This window comes from Hylobates moloch, unplaced genomic scaffold (assembly GCF_009828535.3).
Source record: "Hylobates moloch isolate HMO894 unplaced genomic scaffold, HMol_V3 SCAFFOLD_16, whole genome shotgun sequence".
Classification (NCBI taxonomy): Eukaryota; Metazoa; Chordata; class Mammalia; order Primates; family Hylobatidae; genus Hylobates; species Hylobates moloch.
Genome location: NW_026652291.1, coordinates 68,101,784 through 68,121,310, shown reverse-complemented (window position 1 = coordinate 68,121,310; position 19,527 = coordinate 68,101,784). Strand labels below are relative to the sequence as shown.

The 19,527-nt window shown below is 42.2% G+C and overlaps 1 protein-coding gene across 11 annotated transcripts in view; it reads left to right on the top strand.

Annotated features, from left to right (window-relative positions):
• Positions 1–2,353: 2,353 nt before the first annotated feature.
• Positions 2,354–19,527, top strand: part of HECTD1 (HECT domain E3 ubiquitin protein ligase 1) — a 111,962-nt gene continuing 94,788 nt past the window's right edge. For 5 of the 11 annotated variants that reach the window (XM_058429246.1, XM_058429244.1, XM_058429243.1 and 2 more), the window contains exons 1-2: positions 3,037–3,130; positions 4,548–4,706. In XM_058429246.1, the coding sequence (XP_058285229.1) occupies positions 4,567–4,706 (140 nt within the window). In that variant the 5' untranslated portion in view covers positions 3,037–3,130; positions 4,548–4,566. Of the gene's footprint in view, positions 2,494–2,954; positions 3,507–3,526; positions 4,033–4,547; positions 4,707–19,527 lie in introns of those variants that run through there. The other 6 variants (XM_058429242.1, XM_058429241.1, XM_032180197.2 and 3 more) reach the window with 6 other exon arrangements.

Genomic DNA, 19,527 nt, shown 5'->3' with positions numbered 1-19,527 from the left:
CCACAGAGCAAGACCCTGCCTCTAAATAAAAATCAAAATAAATACAATAATAACATCTTTAAAAAGTGCAATAAGTGTCACAGCATTCTTTTGATAAGGCTTCTTTAAATCACACTAGTCATTAATCTTGCGGGCAGGAAGTAGGTGGTACATGTAGAGATAGTGCAGGATAAAAAAATATATATATCTTAAAAACTTGGTAAAGGCGGCCGGGCGCAGTGGCTCATGCATGTCATCCCAGCATTTTGGGAGGCCAAGGCGGGCGGATCACGAGGTCAGGAGACTGAGACCATCCTGGCTAACACGGTTAAACCCCATCTCTACTAAAAAATACAAAAAATTAGCCAGGTGTGCTGGCAGGTGCCTGTACCTGTAGTCCCAGCTACTCGGGAGGCTGAGGCAGAAGAATGGCGTGAACCTGGGAGGCAGAGCTTGCAGTGAGCCAAGATCGTGCCACTGCACTCCAGCCTGGGCAACAGAACGAGACTCCGTCTCAAAAAAAAAAAATAAAACTTGGTAAAGGTATAATCCCTTTTTCTAACTTTTCTGTTTTTTGTTAATAGCATCACCATTTTCCTAGCTTCCAAGTCCTCTTTCCAGGTAAGGGTTTTTTTTTGTTTTGTTTTGGCAGGCTCTTGCTCTGTTGGCCAGGCTGTAGTGCAGTGGCATGATATGGCTCACTGCAGCTTCGACCTCGAGGGCTCAGGTGATCCTCCTGCCTTTGACTCCTGAGTAGCTGGGACTACAGGTGTGCACCACCACACCCAGCTAATTTTAAAAATTATTTGTAGAGACAGGGTCTCCCTATGTTGCCTAGGCTGGTCTCCTACTCCTCGGCTCAAGTGATCCCCCTACCTCTGCCTCCCAAAGTGCTGGGATTACGGGTGTGAGCCGTGGAGCCTGGACGGAAATTTTTAAGTTAATCATTTAAATTCTGATATATCTTCTTTCAAAAATTATTTTTAGATTTCTTCCCCATTCATATTGCCAATAACTAGACTCTTCTTTCCTCCATTATTGGAGCATTTCAGCAACCTCCAACTAATCTCATCTAGATAGATCCTTTTAGTCGTTCTACACACTTTCCATAATTAGTCTTCTTAAAACTAGTTTTTCCAGTGTTGTGGTCCAGAACTTGCTACTTAGCTCAGCCTAATTTCTGCATTCCTCATTCAAGGCCTTCCCCACTTTAGCTCCAAATTTCTCTCTCTGTTGCTTACCGTTGGTTCTTTGCTGGGGGCGCAGGTGACCTTTCCTATGTCTAGGAACATATCAGGCTTTATGTTCTTCCCTTTCCTTTCAGTGTCCACATTGTACCCATTCTTCAAGGTCCAGAGGGAATGCCACTTCCTTCTTGAAGTTTCCTGGCAGCTCCAATTCACACTCATGACATCTAAATAATTATCCTCATGTGTTGTAGTTGTGACAAAATAGCTGAATCCTCTTTTTCCTCGTTTCGTTAACAAGATACCTAAACGGACCATTACCTGCGACAACGGGACATGCGCGGATCTGAACTACAAATTTGTCATTTCCAAAATACTGGTTCTTTTTCTAAAGAACTAGCAAAAAAGAAAGAAAAAAAAGAACCAGCATTTTGGAAATGACAAATTTGCTTAGTCGCCCAGGCTGGAGTGAGGTGGCATTATCAAAGCTCACTGCAGCCTCAATTTCTTGGGCTCGAGGGATCATCCCATCTCAACCTCTCCAGCAGCTGGGACCACAGGTGTGCGTCACCACGTCTGGGTAATTATTTTTTAAATCTTAATTTTTTTGCAGAGACCAGGTCTATGTTGCTCAGGCTGGTCTCGAACTCCGGGCCTCAAGAGAGTAAAATCATAAAGTGCTGGGATTACAGGAACTGCAGCGGCCCCAAATGCTGTTCTTTACTCATACCTAGCAGCTCCTCTGGTTGCTTGAGGGACCATGCCTCAAACACTATCATGTCGTATTAATTTTTCTTTTTGTTTAAAAGCTAAAAGTGAGAGTACAGTAGGACGTCTCCGGGCTCCAACTACGTCCTATAAGCATGCATCCTTTATTCTGAATGCTTGTGAAATAAAGTTCGAAAAGAATAACCACAGACATACTTGTGACCACAAGCCACAAGAAACGTAGTCAAAAGTGCACTCTCAGCGCTGCTGCCGACCGGGCACGGCGCTGGGCCTGCATCTGCGCTTTCCTGGGGCCTCAGTGTCTCATCTGTACAGCGTTGATAATCGTCGGCAGCACCTCTTTCCCAGGGTTGCTCTGAAGGGTTTTCTTTGGAGTGAACCGCCGGGCGGACGGCCTCCCAGGAGAGGGGGGAGACGCCTTGCTTACGCGACGCACTTCCGTGCGCGAGGAGGGAAGATCGTGGCGGAGTGCGGGTGGCCTGGGCGGAAGGCTCAGCCGGGACAGGTTGGGCCGCAGCTTTGCTGTGCTGTGCCGTGCCGCGCGACGCCCTCCACAGGAGCGCGCAAAGTGTTAGCCACGGCGCCAAGCAAGCTGGACGTGAGTGCACGAGCGCGCTCGGACTGACAGGGAAGCGAGAAGGGGGCCGGGGCGCACTATAGAAAAGCCGCGGCAGAAACGTACGACCCTGCCCGAGGCGGCAGGGGCGAGAGCGTCGGGGCAGAGGAGGCGACGCGGCGTCCCCGGTTGGCGCCCCTGCGCGGCGGTGGGCCGTCTCCGCAGCGCCCCAGGTGGCCGCCGGCGGGGTCGCCGCCGGGGGAGTGGATTTGCTCCGCCTCCGCCGGGCTCGGCTGCCCTCGGCAGCTTCCCCGCCTGGCTCTCGCTCGACCCTCCGCCCCTCCCCCTCCCGGTTCGCGATGGACTGGGCCTCCCCGCCGCGCCGCCGCCGCCGCCGCCTGCAGCACCGCGCGGGCCTCTGAGCTGCAGGGCCTGAGGAGCCGCGTGCTGGGGACGGGACGTTCGCTGGCTGCTGCCGCACGAGAGAATCTCTCGCTTGCCTGTCACCAGGTCCCCGCGGAGGAAGGGGAGGGACGAGGCGCGGCTTTTCCTGTGCCGCCTGCCCGGTTCGACCTGCGCGGCCTGCGGCTTCTTGGGAACTCTAGGGCCGCTGCCGGGCCTGGCTCTGCCCGCGGCCTGCTGGGAGCTGGATCGGAGCGGTTTGGAACGACAAACCCGAGTAAGAGCCTGCGGGAAGGGGAGGCGGGAGCGCCTCGGACCGTCGGAAGGGCCCTGCGTGGGGGCCAGGATCCCGGACGCCCGGCGACTGGCGGAAAGCGAGACCCCGGCACCGAGTGAGGTCGGCCAGGCTGCTGCCGACTTCCCCGCTGGCCCCTTTGTTCCCCTCCCGGGGCCCTGCCGGCGGCGGGGCCCGGCTTGCCCGCGCCAGAGCCCCAGGCCGGCTCCTTTTGCCCTTGAGAAGGGTTCGCTGCCAGGCCTTCGAGTTCCGGGCGCAGCTCCCGGGAGACCCGGCGCCCTGCCTGGCCCGGCGGCCTCCTCTCGGGCACGAAGGCTTGCTGCTGCTTCTCCAGACCTTCCCCTCCTCCTAGACACAGGTAGTTAACTTAGTGGGGTTTGGTACTGGGGAACCAGAGCGCGGGGGCCAGCGCCTCTCAGCGCCCGGCTCGGCCGAGCCCTGGGTGTGGGGTCAACCCCGCTGGTCGCCGCCGTTGGGTGCCCACCGCGCCCCGCCGCCGGCTTTCCACACCTGCGGCTGCGTTACGTGGGACACAAAGCTGTCCTCCAGTCAGAAGCTTACGGGGCGCTTTTGTAATGACTTGCCTGTTAGGGCTGCTTCTCGGTTTTGTTTTTGTTTTTTTAACCAACTGCCCTATCTTGTGAAGATGGGGAAAGAGGGCCCTAGGTTGGCCTACATTCGGATCCGTAACCTGCTAGTCCATTGCATTTACTTTTAGCCTTTCCTTTTTTTTTTTTTAACTTTTAAGAATAGTTGTCAAGACTGCCAGAATTCCTAACCAAGTCTTTATTCATAGATAAATCTTGTATGTAATTGTCGTTTGTATTTGGACATCTTTGAAATAGAAGTAAATTGAGAAGTCAGCAGAACTTGTGAAATTGGAGGTAATTTTGAAGGAGAAACAATCTGGAGGGGGATTGGATCGAGGTGTTTAGAGTTTCCTCAAAATACTGAATCTAACCCTTATCTGAAGATCAGTTTTGGGTGGAGAAGGAGGAGGATGAAGTTTGCTGGAAAAAACAACCTTTAGTTAGGTGTTCTTTGCCTTTTGGCATAGACTTTAGTGATAGCAGTAGTGGGATCTGAAGCTTGACTGACTGTCTTTGACACAGACAGCTCTGGTTTCTAGTTAAGCAGCAACCTAATCAGCTTATATACTCTTGTGCAAAACTAGTTTTCATTTGGTATGATATCTGTACGTTAAACCTGGCGGATAAGGAAAGTTGAAAAACTGCATTAAGCACTCTTACGTCCAAACGTACTTAGGGGTCTTTTTTAATTGCTTGGAGGACACTATGAAAATTTGGTTCTAGCAGATGTAAAGGAAAAAAAATTTAAGCCTAAGCTGTTCAGTCCTGGAATTTAAAGGACTTTTTTCCCTTTACTTTTCAAATTTAAGCAGAGGCTTTTAAAAAACCATGGCAGATGTGGACCCGGATACATTGCTGGAATGGCTACAGATGGGACAGGGAGATGAAAGGGACATGCAACTAATAGCCCTTGAACAGCTATGCATGCTGCTTTTGATGTCTGACAACGTGGATCGTTGTTTTGAAACGTAAGTACATTCCTTCATCATGTTCCTTTGGGTTACTGTAGTGACATCTGTTTTCAACCATTTGCTGACTTCAGTTTGTGTAGAAATTTCTCTAGTGAATTTTAACACGTATCTTTAAAAATATTCCTGAAGTTTTGTGTTTACACTTTTCCAAGAAATAAAAATTGGTAGGTGAAGAAACTCTAGGACTGATAATTACGATGACACAAATACATATTTGTTGAATGAATGGGAATTAGTAGGAGTACTAATTTTAACCCATAGCTTGGTTGATTCATTTTCAAAATATGTCATGAACTGGGGAAAATACAAATGTTTATTTTCTTAAAGGTATCTATTTCTGTACCATGAAATTGATCTATGGAATAAGAGATGATAATAAACATATGTTTTGAACTGCCCATTTCTTCATTGATGTTGTCATATGACAGTACTTTTGTTAAAGCAGATTATTGGTTTGTAAATTTCAGTTTGGGAAGGTATAAATTGGATCTTAACCATATAGCAGAAGAGTAGAAAATTTATAGTAGTAGAAACATTTTGAAGTTTGGGAGTTTAAACAATTTTATTGGGAGGTTACAACTTAGTATTTATGCAAAAATATAAAAGATAGTTCATATTAGATAGGCCTTACAGCCATTTTTCCCTCTTATATAAGTCATAACTTGTCCAGTCAGAATAACTATTCTTCTGAGTGTTGAACATGTGTTTAGTTTTTACTGTTTATTTTACATTTGTATTTACAGTTTTGAACTCCCATAATAAGTAATGAAAACTCTGATGTTTCTTTATTCATTTTAATGCTATTTTAAGGTAATTAGTAGAAAATGTTTGAGATGTTGACCTAAAATTTGGTATAATTATCCTAATGTGTTTTAGGTGAGAATAAAGTCTATATTACTCAACTGGCAAAATTTTTAAAGTACCTTCATTTTTGATTATTGAATAATTTTCAGTTGTAACTCTTGTTAAAACAGTACTAAGATAAAAATCCTTATTAATAAAATTTCCAAATTACAATTAGTTAGTGGTCCATTTATTTCCATTAGTTTTTGTCATTGGCAGAGTTTTGAGTATGGAAGAATAACTTAGCCCTTAGTTGACACTTGTTTTAGCAGGATTTATAGTAGATTTTTTAAAATTTATTTTTATTTTTTATTTTTTTCCTCATCCTGACTCTCAAGATAAAAATTGTGTTCATAGATTTCTTTAGAGGTAACCTGAAAGTTACTTTTAGTATTTTAAAAATCATACTTGTCAGTCAAGTCAATTGTCATTTCGTAGCTTCTGTTTAGTAATAATATGTAGTAGAAGTATTTGTTATGACATTTAAAAAAGTGTTGCCCGATCATTAAAAAGTCAGGAAACAACAGGTGCTGGAGAGGATGTGGAGAAATAGGAACACTTTTACACTGTTGGTGGGACTGACTGTAAACCAGTTCAACCATTGTGGAAGACAGTGTGGTGATTCCTCAAGGATCTAGAACTAGAAATACTGTTTGACCCAGCAATCCCATTACTAGATATATACCCAAAGGATTATAATAATCATGCTGCTATAAAGACACATGCACACGTATGTTTATTGTGGCATTGTTCACAATAGCAAAGACTTGGAACCAACCCAAATGTCCATCAATGATAGACTGCATTAAGCAAATGTGGCACATATACACCATGGAATACTATGCAGCCATAAAAAATGATGAGTTCGTGTCCTTTGTAGGGACATGGATGAAGCTGGAAACCATCATTCTCAGCAAGCTATTGCAAGGACAAAACACCAAATGCATGTTCTCACTCATAGGTGGGAATTGAACAATGAGAACACTGGGACACAAGAAGGGGAACATCACACACCGGGGGCCGTCGTGGGGTGGGGGGAGGGGGGAGGGATAGCATCAGGAGATATACCTAATGTAAATGACAAGTTAGTGGGTGCAGCACACCAATATGGCACATGTATACATATATAACAAACCTGCACGTTGAGCACATGTACCCTAAAACTTAAAGTATAATAAAAAAAAAAGTGTTGCTGTATTAAAACAATTTAAATGAAATTTTTAAATCATGAAATTTATCTCTATGTAAAATCCTTCCATCCTAACATAATGGCTGTTATTTTTTCCATTTTCCTTTCTAGGCTTTATTCACATGTAGTATGATGTAATTTTTTTTTTTTAAGAGACTGGGGCCTACTACGTTGCCCAGGCTGGCCTCGAGCTCCTGGGTTCAAGCGATTCTCCTGCCTAGGCCTCTTCAGTAGCTGGACTACAGGCTGTGCCACCACACCTGGCTTTATAATGTAATTTTAAGGAAATGAACCTAAAGTTAAGTCAGATGTGATTTACTATATGAAGGTACAAGAGTATTTCAAGTTGAAGGGGTTAGCCACGTTTGGTGTAGTGTACCAGTAACCTCCAAAAACTAGACATTTGGTTTAATTTTGTGACTGTTTTGTTTTTAAACATTAGTTTGCTTTTCATTCTATAGCCAGATTTTCTTGTTGTCACGAGGGAAAATTGTCCTGGTTCCTTCTTGAAACTAGTGAGGGAGGCATAGTGAGATGGAAAGAATGGGCTGTGCCATCAGAGACTTGGGTTCAGATTCTTGGTCTGCTGTGTTCATTAGCCTCTGAGAGCCTTACTTTCTTCCCGTGTAAAATGGCAGTAGTAGTTTTTTCTTTTCTGTTTTTCCACACAAAGTCTCGCTCTGTTGCCCAGGCCAGAGTGCAGTGGTGTAATCTTGGCTCACTGCAACCTCCACCTCCCAGGTTCAAGTGATTTTCCTGCTTCAGCCTCCCGAGTAGCTGGGATGACAGGTGTGTGCCACCACGCCTGGCTAATTTTTGTATTTTTAGTAGAGATGGGGTTTCACCATGTTGACCAGGATGGTCTCCATCTCTTGATCTCGTGATCCACCTGCCTCAGCCTCCCAAAGTGCTGGGATTACAGGCGTGAGCCACCATGCCTGGCCAGTAGTCTTTTTTCCAATGGGCCTTGTGAGGATTAAAGGAGAGAATGTATGTTAAGTGTTTTGAGTAAAGTGGGCTGCCCCCTGATACCATCATTAATAAATATCTAATTTTGAATTTTATTTTAGCACTTTATTCCATGAATAAAGTGATTGATTTGGGAAGGTCTTTTAAAATTCTTTTAAACAATCAACTCAAGGCAGGCAAAAAAAGCAAGATGATGTGCATATTTTGAATATTGGTAAAAATCTTTCATACTACCTTGATTTCATAAAGTAGTAGCAAATAGGACTTAGTTCTGTCTAATAAACCAAAACATGCCTGTATGTCCTGATAATATGTTTGCCTAATTAGCTTGTCTTAATAGTTACACATCTGTTTAGTCAGGAAAGGCAGGTGGTGTGGTAGAAACAATGGCCTCTGCAATGGGATAGATAGACTTGGGTTCAGATACCTGCCTTTTCCACTGAATAGTTGTGTGATGGCCTTTGAAGTCTGTTTCCTCATCCTTGCAGGATTTTTCTGAAAATAAATGGGATAATAGTCAAGGATTTCTTTTTCCTTTAACTTAGTATTGTACATGGCTCTCCACTTTTTTTTTTTTTTTTTGAGACAGAGTCTCGCTCTGTCACCTAGGCTGGAGTGCAGTGGCTATTTTAGCCATGCCCGGCTAATTTTTGTATTTTTAGTAGAAACGAGGTTTCCCTGTGTTGGCCAGGATGGTCTCAATCTCCTGACCTCGTGATCCACCCGTCTCAGCCTCCCAAAGTGCCGGAATTACAGGCGTGAGCCACCGCACCCGGCCGGCTCTCCACTGTTTGTATCCATTTTGACAGTGTCTTTCTGAAGTTAAAGGAATATAACTTTTTCTATGATGTGTCAGTGCTTCTTACTAATGCCTGAACTTATCAAGGTAATGCTCCAGAAAGTAAAACACGTTCAAGATTGGTTTTTGCTTTTACCTGATGTATCATTGAGTTCTAAAATGTAATATGGCCGGGTGCGGTGGCTCACGCCTGTAATCCCAGCACTTTGGGAGGCTGAGATGGGCAGATCACTTGAGGTCAGGAGTTCAAGACCAGCCTGGCAAACATGGTGAAACCCCATGTCTACTAAAAATACAAAATTTAGCTGAGCATTGTGGCATGTGCCTGTAATCCCAGCTACTTGGGAGGCTGAGGCAGGAGAATCTCTTGAACCTGGGAGATGGAGGTTGCAGTGAACCAAGATTGTGCCATTGCACTCCAGCCTTGGTGACAGAGTGAGACCCTGCCTCCAAAAAAATAAAGTAAGTAATATGAGTTATTAGCTAATGAGTATTTTGTATTCACATCAAAACAGATAATATCATATGTGTTAATGTTATAAATATGTATCATGGGCATTTCTAGATCTTGCTACTAAATCTGAATATAATTTGAAAGTTATGTCCTCTGGAAATTGAGCATCTCAGAAGATGCTTTTAGGTACTAGAAGGCTTTATTTAAAAAATAATGATGTCACTTAATTTTGAGGGCACAAAAGGATATACAGTAAAAAGTCCGTTGTCTTCCCTTTCCTGCCTCCTGGTTACTTGGTTCCTCTTCCCAGAGGAAACCGCTGTTAATCATTTTCTAGTGTATCCTTCAAGAGATATCCAGGGAACATTGTTTTGAGTCCGGATTCCAAAGCTGTTGAACACAGTGGTAAAAAAATCTTTTTTGATATGTTTACACTAAAAGGTAAAAAAAATACCTGTACAGGAATAAGTTTTTTAACCTTTAAATTGTCTACTTTATGTCAGGTCTTGGAAAGATATGGTGATGATCAAAACAAATAACAGCACCTTATGGTGCCTAATAGTCTAATAGGGAAAACAGATAATTATGGAAAAAAAATATGGTTACAAACTGTGTTAAATGTCATGAAGGAAAAGCTCAGGGTACTATGTCAGCATGAAGCAGGGACAAGACCTGGAGAGGTGGGGACGGACAGAGGGGTCTTTGGGGAAGTGGTTTTTCTTTTTTTTTTTTTTTTTCGAGACAAGAATCTTGCTCTGTCGCCCACGCTGTAATAGCGTGATCTGAGCTCACTGCAACCTCCACTTCCCGGGTTCAAGTGATTCTCCTGCCTCAGCCTCCCCAGTAACTGGAATTACAGACACATGCCACCATGCCCGGCTACTTTTTGTATTTTTTTTTTTTTTTTTTGAGACAGAGTTTGGCTCTGTCGCCTAGGCTGGAGTGCAGTGGCTCAGTCTCAGCTCACTGCAAGCTCCGCCTGCTGGGTTCACGCCATTCTCCTGCCTCAGCCTCCCGAGTAGCTGGGATTACAGGCGCCCGCCACTGCGCCCGGCTAATTTTTTGTATTTTTAGTAGAGACGGGGTTTCACCGTGTTAGCCAGAATGGTCTTGATCTCCTGACCTCGTGATCCACCTGCCTCGGCCTCCCAAAGTGCTGGGATTACAGGCGTGAGCCACCGCGCCCGGCCCTTACTTTTTGTATTTTTAAGTAGAGATCGGGTTTCACTACGTTGGTCAGGCTGATCTCGAACTCCTGACCTTAAGTTATCCGCCCGCCTTGGCCTCCCAAAGTGCTGGGATTACAGGCGTGATCTTTTTTTTTTTTTTAATTAGATGGAGACAAGGTCTCACTAGGTTCCCCAGGCTGATCTAGAACTCCTGAGCTTAAGTGATCCTTGGCCTTCCAAAGTGCTGGGATTACAGGCGTGAGCCACGGTGCCTGGCCAAGAAAGGGGAAGTGGTTTTTCCTAGAGCTAGGAAGGATGAGTAAGAAGAGATAGGAAGTGGGGACAAAACAAACAAATGCTTGTAGACTTGATAGGAGGCTATGATCCAGAGAGATAGAGGGTTTTGTGATGAAAGTAGAAAGTTGAATAGATTTGAGAGAGATTTGGAAGGCAAGATAGTCAGGACTTGTCCAATGATTAAATATGAGAGAGTGAGAAGGAAGTGTGGTGGATGACTCAGGTTACAATGGATGATGATGCCACTCACTGAGAGAGAACACTGGAAGAGGACCCTGTTTGAGAGATTGAGATCATGGGTTTGGGTTTGGATATGTTGAGTATGAGGTACTTTTGAGACATCTCAGTGGAGATATTAAGTAAGCAGTTGTATAAATGGAAATTGGAGGTGAAGCCTGGATTAGAGAAAAATTTTAGAGTCAAGCGCCTGTGGAGGTTAATTGTGGCCGTGAGATGTGATTGCGATCTAGGGCAGTGATGCTTAAACTCTGTGGTCTCAGGACTTTCTTAAGTTCTTAAAAATTATTGTGGATCCTGAAGAACTTTTATGTTAGTATGCTTACTGCTCTTTGCCATATTCAGAATGAAACTGGGAAGTTTTTTTTTTTTTTTTTTTTTTGAGATGGAGTCTTGCTCTGTCACCCAGGCCGGAGTGCAGTGGCACAATCTTGGCTCACTGCAACCTCTGCCTCCTGGGTTCAAGTGATTCTCCAGCATCAGCCTCCCTAGTAGCTGGGATTACAGGTGCACGCCACCGCGTCTGGCTAATTTTTGTATTTTTAGTAGAGACGGGGTTTCACCATGTTGGCCAGGCTGATCTTGAACTCCTGACCTCAGGTCAGAACCCAGGAGGCGGAGCTTGCAGTGAGCCAAGATCAAGCCACTGCACTCCAGCCTGGGCGACAGAGCGAGACTGTGTCTCCAAAAAAAAAAAAAAAAAAATTATAGTAATAAACCCCTTACATGTTAAAATTTTTTTGTGAAAAATAACTTTTTTAAAAGAAAACATTTTGGGAGAATAGAGGCATTAATTTACATTTTTGCAAATCTCCTTAAAGTCTGCCTTAATGGAAGATAGCTGGATTCTCATATCTGCTTCTGCGTTCAGTTTGTTGCATTATGTTATTTTGATTGAAATATATGAAAAAATCATCCACAGATGTATTTGGGAAAGGGAAGAATATTAAATTTTTAATGTAATCATGGATATGCTTCTTTGATAACATGTCAAAATTCAACAAGTGATAGTTTCTTAAGGATTAGTTATAATGTGGATTCTGTTTTTTTTTTTTTTTTCTTCGAGACAGAGTCTGGCACCCAGGTTGGAGTATAGTGGTGCGATCTTGGCTCACTGCAACCTCCACCTCCTAGATTCAAGCAGTTCTCCTGCCTTAGCCTCCTGAGTAGCTGGGACTACAGGTGCACACAGCCACACTGGAATAATTTTTTAATTTTTAGTATTTTATGTTGCTCAGGCTGGCCTCGAGCTCCTTACCTCAAGTGATGCACCTGGCTTGGCCTCCCAAAGTGCTGGATTACAGGCATGAGCCACTGCAACCTACCAGGATTAGTTATAATGTGGATTCTGATATCATATCAGTGAACTTATACTCACTCGGTTACATTAAAATCTGATGGTCTTATACTTTGAGTAACTGTTTTGCCCATATTTACTTTTGCAAAAATCATGCATTGGTCATGTGGAAAGTATCAGTCCACCGAGTTACACAGATTTTCCAAATGTGGACATATCTGATTCCACAGTGCCAAAAAGTCATATTTGTCAATATGACTACCACTCTCATCAGACAAGTTTTTAAATATTCAGAAGCTGTCAAGCTCATGGGGTCAAATACAAGTTTTCCAAAAATGTCAATTTTGCTTGTAAAGTTGAGTGTTATGATTGGCAACAAATACAGTTGATTGTTTTCCTTGAAATGAAAGGCATAGGTGATTAAATTTTGAAAAAATGTTTGCCAGATATCCAAGTCTGAATGATCAGTTTGTCTGATAGTCCTTCAAGTAAAAATGGTATTGCAAGAAAAAAGTGGCTAATTCAGTTCTCAAGTGTGTACTTTGCTATTATTCTTCAGTATGCAGTGCTTTATAATTAATTCCCATTTCCTTTAAGTAGAATATTGAAAAGATATATCTTCAGGGGTTGAGATTTAGTAAATTTAATAATTTTGTTGCTTCATCTAGTTTATTCTTTGGTGAAACTGGCTTTTTTCTTAATACCAGTGCTTGGCAGTGAAGAATACAGTTAACTAGTAGTACAGGTTAGTGCTACTGCCTTGATTCATGTTAAAGCACCTGCAGTTTTATCCACCATTGCTTTTGCATCATTAGTGCACATGTCAACACAGGAAAGAAAGTGATTCAAGAAGAGAAAGGGCAATTGTTTTGAATACTAGTGAGAGGTCAAGCAGGGGTTAGATGAGAAGATGTCCTTTAGATTTAGCAACATTCTCAAGGTCATTGATCTTAATGAGAGCTGAGTGGAGTGGTGGTGAGGGGCAGGTCTGAATGGGTTGAGGAGTGAGTGGAACATGAAATGGAGGACATGTGGAAACTTTTTTGAAGAATTGAAATGGAAAAGGAGTGTGGGGTTTTTTCTTTTAAAGGTCAAAGAGATAAGAAAGAGAGTGAATAATCCCTAGGGTAAGGATTCTGAAAAACTGGGAGAGAATTGGCTTTTGTATAGAAGCAATGCTTCTTAAATTTTAATGTGCATAACGAGAATCACCTGGGGATCATGTTAAAATGCATATTCTGATTCAGTTGGTCTTATATGAAGCTTGATATTCTGCATTTCTAATATGGTCCTAGATTATGCAGAAGCCGTTGGTCAGAAAATCCCACCTTGAGTAGCAAAACCCTGATCCACTGGTGGAGAGATTGGTTTAGGCATAAAGAAGTTGTGTACTACTGTTGTAACAGAGCAGATAGAGACGTTAGATGCACATGTTTTGGGTTTGATGGTAAAAAGTTGAAGGGCTGGGGCTGGGTGTGGTGGTTCATGCCCATCTGTAATCTCAGCACTTTGGGAGGCCGAGGCGGGTGGATCAGTTGAGGTCAGGAGTTCGAGACCAGCCACAATACCTGGCCCTGAGTTATAGTCTTAAAAATTGATTTACCTGTACTACTCCCTTTTACAGAATCTGTTGGGTTCTTTACCTACCGGATCAAATTTAAATGTCTTCAAAGACCCCTCCTGCATATTCTCACATGTATACACTACTTCCACTTTACTATACTTTCAGTTCTCCACTGGACTACGAGCTCATCTTTGTTTTCCCATTGCTAAGCATAGTGCCTGGCACACAAATAGCTGATATCCAGATAGTGAAGGAGTGAATTGAAGAAATTGCTTATATCGGACCTATTTTCCACCTAATGCCTAAAATGCCCATGGAAGGTATTTGTGGAGTTGAGAAACTGGTTGTTAGTATGCGGGAGGAAGAGTATTATATTCTTTTTTTTTTTAGCAGAAATAGTATCAATAAGTACTTTCCTTACTTCCTACCATTAATGTACCTGCCTTTTCTTTCTTTCTTTTTTTTTTTTTTTTGAGATGGAGTCTTGCTCTGTTGTGTAGGCTGGAGTGCAGTGGCGCAATCTCGGCTCACTGTAACCTCTGCCTCCGGGGTTCAAGCAATGCTTCTGCCTCAGCCTTCCGAGTAGCTGGGACTACAGGCGCACGCTACCATGCCCAGCTAATTTTTGTATTTTTTAGTAGAGACAGGGTTTCACCATATAGGCCAGGCTGGTCTCGAACTCCTGACCTCGTGATCCGCCTGCCTTGGCCTCCCAAAGTGCTGGGATTACAGGTGTGAGCCACCGCACCTGACCTGTACCTGCCTTTTCTATATTGACCTGTTTTCTTCTACCCAATGGCAGAGTAATAGGGAAATGAATTACTTTTGTTGATCAGCCCTGACCCTTTTCTGTAGAAGGAATGTTCATTGATATATCAAATATGTATAATCCTCAAGAGTTAAATAAATGAGCCGAACACAGTGGCTCATGCTTGTAATCCTGGTACTTTGGGAGGCTTAGTCAGGTGGATGACTTAAACTCAGGAGTACAAGTCCAACCTGGCCAACATGGCAAAACCCCGTCCCTACTAAAAATACAAAAATTAGCAGGGTGTGGTGGCACATTCCTGTAATCCCAGCTTCTCAGGAGGCTGAGGCACGAGAATCGCTTGAACCCGGGAGGTGGAGGTTGCAGTGAGCCTAGGATGCACTACCACACTCCAGCCTGGGAGACAGAGTGAGACTCCGTGTCAAAAAAAAAAAAAAAAAAAAAAAGTTAAATGAATTCCTATAAACAGACAGCAACTGTGTATGTGCTTCTTTTCAGTGGACAGCAGAGAGAAGTGCTGGAATGAGAAGCACTGTCTGTGAGGGTTTCTAACCTGGGACTCCAAGGGGTCCATAGGTGATTAAATTCAGGGAGCTTTTGTGATGATTACCAAAGTTTCTGTCAGCTAAAAAAATGTAGAGGCCAGGTGCCACCGGTGGCTCATGCCTGTAATCCCAGCACTATGGGAGGCTGGGGCGTGTGGATCACCTGAAGTCGGGAGTTCAAGACCAGTCTGGCCAATATGGTGAAACCCCGTCTCTACTAAAAATACAAAAATTAGCAGAGGTCTGGTGGCATTCGCCTGTAATCTCAGCTACTTGGGAGTCTGAGGCAGGAGAATTGCTTGACCCTGGGAGGCGGAGGTTGCAGTGAGCCGAAATTGCACCACTGCACTGCAGCCTGGGCTACAGAGTGAGACCCTGTCTCAAAAAAAAAAAAAAAAAAAAAAAAAAAAAAAAAACAGTTAAAAACCACTGTTAATAGTTTTAACAGGAAAAATACAAGGAAAATTTATCAGAGATAGATTTTTATCATTTTTATGTATAGGTATGACATTGTGTTTTATAACGCTTTGTAAGTGTACTTTGCATAGTTCTTGACTGTATCATTAGATTGAATTCCTCAGAGTCAGTGAAGTCTTTCTTAGCTTTCTTACTCATCTTTGTATCCTGCCCCCAACACTTAGCATAGCACTTGGCATAGAAAGGCATTCAGTAGATATGTTGAATGAATTGCAGTCAAATTTGTATGTGTATTTTAATTGGAGAAAAGCAAGCTTACATCTTATAATTGGACTTTACCCCCTTTTTCTTTGCAAGGGAAAACCATAATTTTCAGCTACTATACCAGGAGTTATTTTTAGCTCAGCAATACCAAGAAAGTCAAGGCTGGGAGCAGAGGCAAAATGGAATATGAAATGGATCAAAAGATGTTGTGTTATTGTCTTTAAGAAACCAGATGTGTTCAGGTTTTTCAGTTAAAATGTTTCATTTTTTTTAAAATGAAGTGCCTGATTTACAGACTATTTTATAAAATATCTCTACTACAGGTAACGCCCTTTATTTTTTTTTTAAAACAGTTAAATTCTTTCATGTCATTGCCAATCTTCTGAAATCTTGGCCCAAGTCCAAGTGATATAGCCTGAAAAAAGCATGTGGGTAGTTATAGTACAGAAAATATTACAGTTCCCAGGGAAATTCTTTCTCTTTGGAACCTCATGTAACCTTTTTTTATTGCTTCCATCAGGGAAAGATTCTGATGTCTTTACAGGTAGCATTTTGGAAACCAGTGCCTAATTTGGAGTCATCTGAAGATTCTTCTTAATCTCACTTGTGTGGTTGACTGCTCTGACAGGAGTTCTGTATAGACTGATTGATCCTAAAGTTTCCTAAATAGGCTTCCTAATCTGTTGGTATTGTATTAATAATATAGTGCTCACGTTAAGATAATAAAAAAGAATTTGTACCTATAATGTAAGAGGTAAATACTTGGCAAGCTTAAAATTTTGAGTAATTGTAATTATATATAAAATTTTGTGCCATAGAAGTATCATTTTAGCATTATTCAGGGAGGGCTGTGATTATTCTATGAATGATAGTTAATTTTATCCTAAATTTGTTTAAATTACATACGGGGAAATTAGCTTTTTATTATTGTACATTGCTGTGAGTCATGTAACCACCACTATAATTGAAATGCAGAACATTTTCATCACTTTGAAACATCATTTAGTGCTGTCCCTTTGAGCTCAAACCCTTTCCCCATCCCAGTGCCTGGCACTTGGTGGCCTGTTTTCTGTTGATACAGTTTTGACTTTTCTAGAATGTCATGTAAATGGAATCATATATACAATACATAGTTTTTTGAGTCTGATTTCTTTCACTTAGCATATTGCATTTGAGATTCATCTATGTTGCTATTGTGTCAATAGTTCATTCTCTTTAATTGCTAAGTAATATTTCTTTTCATGGATGTTTTGGTGATTATGACCTAAACTGCTATAAACAGTAGTGTATAGATTTTGTGCGTATGTGAGAACATAAGCTTTTAAAAAATATTTATTTATTTATTTGTTTTTTGAGACAGAGTTTCGCTCTTGTTGCCCAGGCTGGAGTGCAGTGGCGTGATCTTGGCTCACTGCAACCTCCGCCTCCTGGGTTCAACCGATTCTTCTGCCTCAGCCTCCCAAGTTGCTGGGATTAGAGGTGCCCACCACCATATCTGGCTAATTTTTGTATTTTTAGTAGGAACGGGATTTCACCATGTTGGCCAGGCTGGTCTCAGACTCCTGACCTCGGGTGATCTGCCTGCCTCAGCCTCCCAAAGTGCTGGGACTACAGGCATGAGCCACCAAGTCCGGCCATAAGTTTTTATTTCTTCTGAAATTCTTGGAGATAAATTCAACAAGATGTAGAAATTGAAAAACTTATTTCAAAATTTATATGGAAATGCAAAGGACTTATGCTTTCCAAAACAACTTTTATGAAGAACAAAGTTGGGAACTAACACTAGTCTATATTTCATTATTTATCATACAGCTACAGTAATCAAGAGAATGTGGTACTGATATAAACGTAGACAAATAGAACTGTAGAACAGAATATAGAGTTCAGAAATAGACTTCCACGTATACAGAAAACTTATTTTGACGGAGATACAAAGGCAGTTCAGTAGAAAAAGGATAGTTTTTTTTGTGATGCTGAAACAATTGGATATCCATATGCAATAAGTTTAACTTTGATACGTATCTCACACTATATATATTTTAAAAAACCCAAATGAATCATAGACCTAGTTGTAAAACCTAAAACTATAAAACTTCTAGAAGAAAACATAGGAGAAATTCATTGTGACCTTGCGTTATGCAAATATTTCTTTAGATAAGCACCAAAAGAACAATTCGTAAGAGAATAAATTTTTATGTTCGAAAGTTTTTACTACTAATTTAGTTTACGTGATAGATATAGAATTATCCAGGTTATCTAATGCCGCTTGCGTGAGTTTTGGTAGAATGTCTTATTTTATTTTTTTTTGAGGTTGAGTCTTGCTCTGCCGCCAGGCTGGAGTGCAGTGGTGTGATCTTGGCTCACTGCAACCTCCGCCTCCTGGGTTCAAGTGATTCTCCTGCCTCAGTCTCCTGAGTAGCTGGAATTACAGGCACGTGCCACCACGCCCGGCTAATTTTTTGCATTTTTAGTAGAAACAGAGTTTCACCATGTTAGCCAGGCTGGTCTTGAACTCTTGACCTCAGGTGATCTGCCCGCCTTGGCCTCCCAAAGTGCTGAGATTACAGGCGTGAACCACCACGCCTGGCCAGTAGAATGTCTTGTAAGGAATTTGTCTGTTGAATCTGAATTTAAATTTATGGGCATGGAGTTGTTTGTGATACTCCCTTTTATCCTTTTGATATCTGTAGGGTCTTTAGTGATAAACCCCCTTTTCATCCTGATACTGGTTATTTTTATCCTTTTTATTTTGGTTAATCTGGCTAGAGATTTAGCCATTGTCCAAGAACCTTTTCTAAGAACCAGCTTTTGGCTTCATTCATTTTCCCTATTTTTCTGTTTAAAGTTTTATTGATTTCTGTTCTTTGTTATTGCCTTCTGCTTTGGTTTTGAGTTTAATTTGCTCTTTTTTTCCTCTGTTTTCTTTTTTTTTTTGAGACAGAATCTCGCTCTGTCACCCAGGCTGGAGTGCAGTGACAGGGATGTTGGCTCACTGCAAGCTCCAGGTCCTGGGTTCAAGCGATTCTCCTCCTACCTTAGTGGATTACAGGCGCTCAAGACCACACCTGGCTAATTTTTGTATTTTTAGTAGAGATGGGATTTCACCAAATTGTCTAGACTGATCTGGAACTCCTGACCTCAGGTGATCCACCTGCCTCAGCGTCCCAAAGTGCTGGGATTACAGGCGTGAGCCACCACGCCTGGCCTTTTTCTCTGTTTTTCTTTCTTTCTTTCTTTTTGAGATGGAGTTTCGCTTTTGTTGCCCAGGCTAGAGTGCAATGGTGTGATCTTGGCTCACTGCAACCTCTACCTCCCGGGTTCAATCGATTCTCCTACCTCAGCTTCCTGAGTAGCTGGGATTACAGGCATGCACCACCACATCTGGCTAATTTTTTTTTTTTTTTTTTTTTTTTAGTAGAGACGGGATTTCTCCATGTTGGTCAGGCTGGTCTCTAACTCCCAAGCTCAGGTGATCCGCCTGCCTCGACCTCCCAAAGTGCTGGGATTACATGCGTGAGCCAGCACGCCCGCCCTTCTCTGTTTTCTTAAGTGAAAGCTGGGGTTTGATTTTTGAAAGCTGGGGTTTGATGCCTGAAGCATTTAATGCCATAAATTTCTCTTTATATACTACTTTAGTTGTATCCTACAAAGTTTGATGTTATATATTTATTTCAGTCAGTTGGTAATTTTTTTTTTTTTTTTTTGCAGGGATCATCTCTTTTTTTTTTTTTTTTAATTTTTTTTGCACACAAAAACAATAAACATTTTCTAATAATACATACAAACAAAAAGATGCGTATCAAACATATTAGGAAGGTTGCACATGGGAAGTCGGGGAATAGAAATGGGGGGTGGGAGTTAAAATAAATGAGAGAGGGACTTTATATGGATCAGTGATAATAACTCAATCCTCTATTTGACAAAGAAGAGGGAGAAGGAAGAGGAAGAAAAAGAAAGTGGGATAAAGGATCAGAAAGGGAGGAAAATAGAAAAAATTAGAGTATG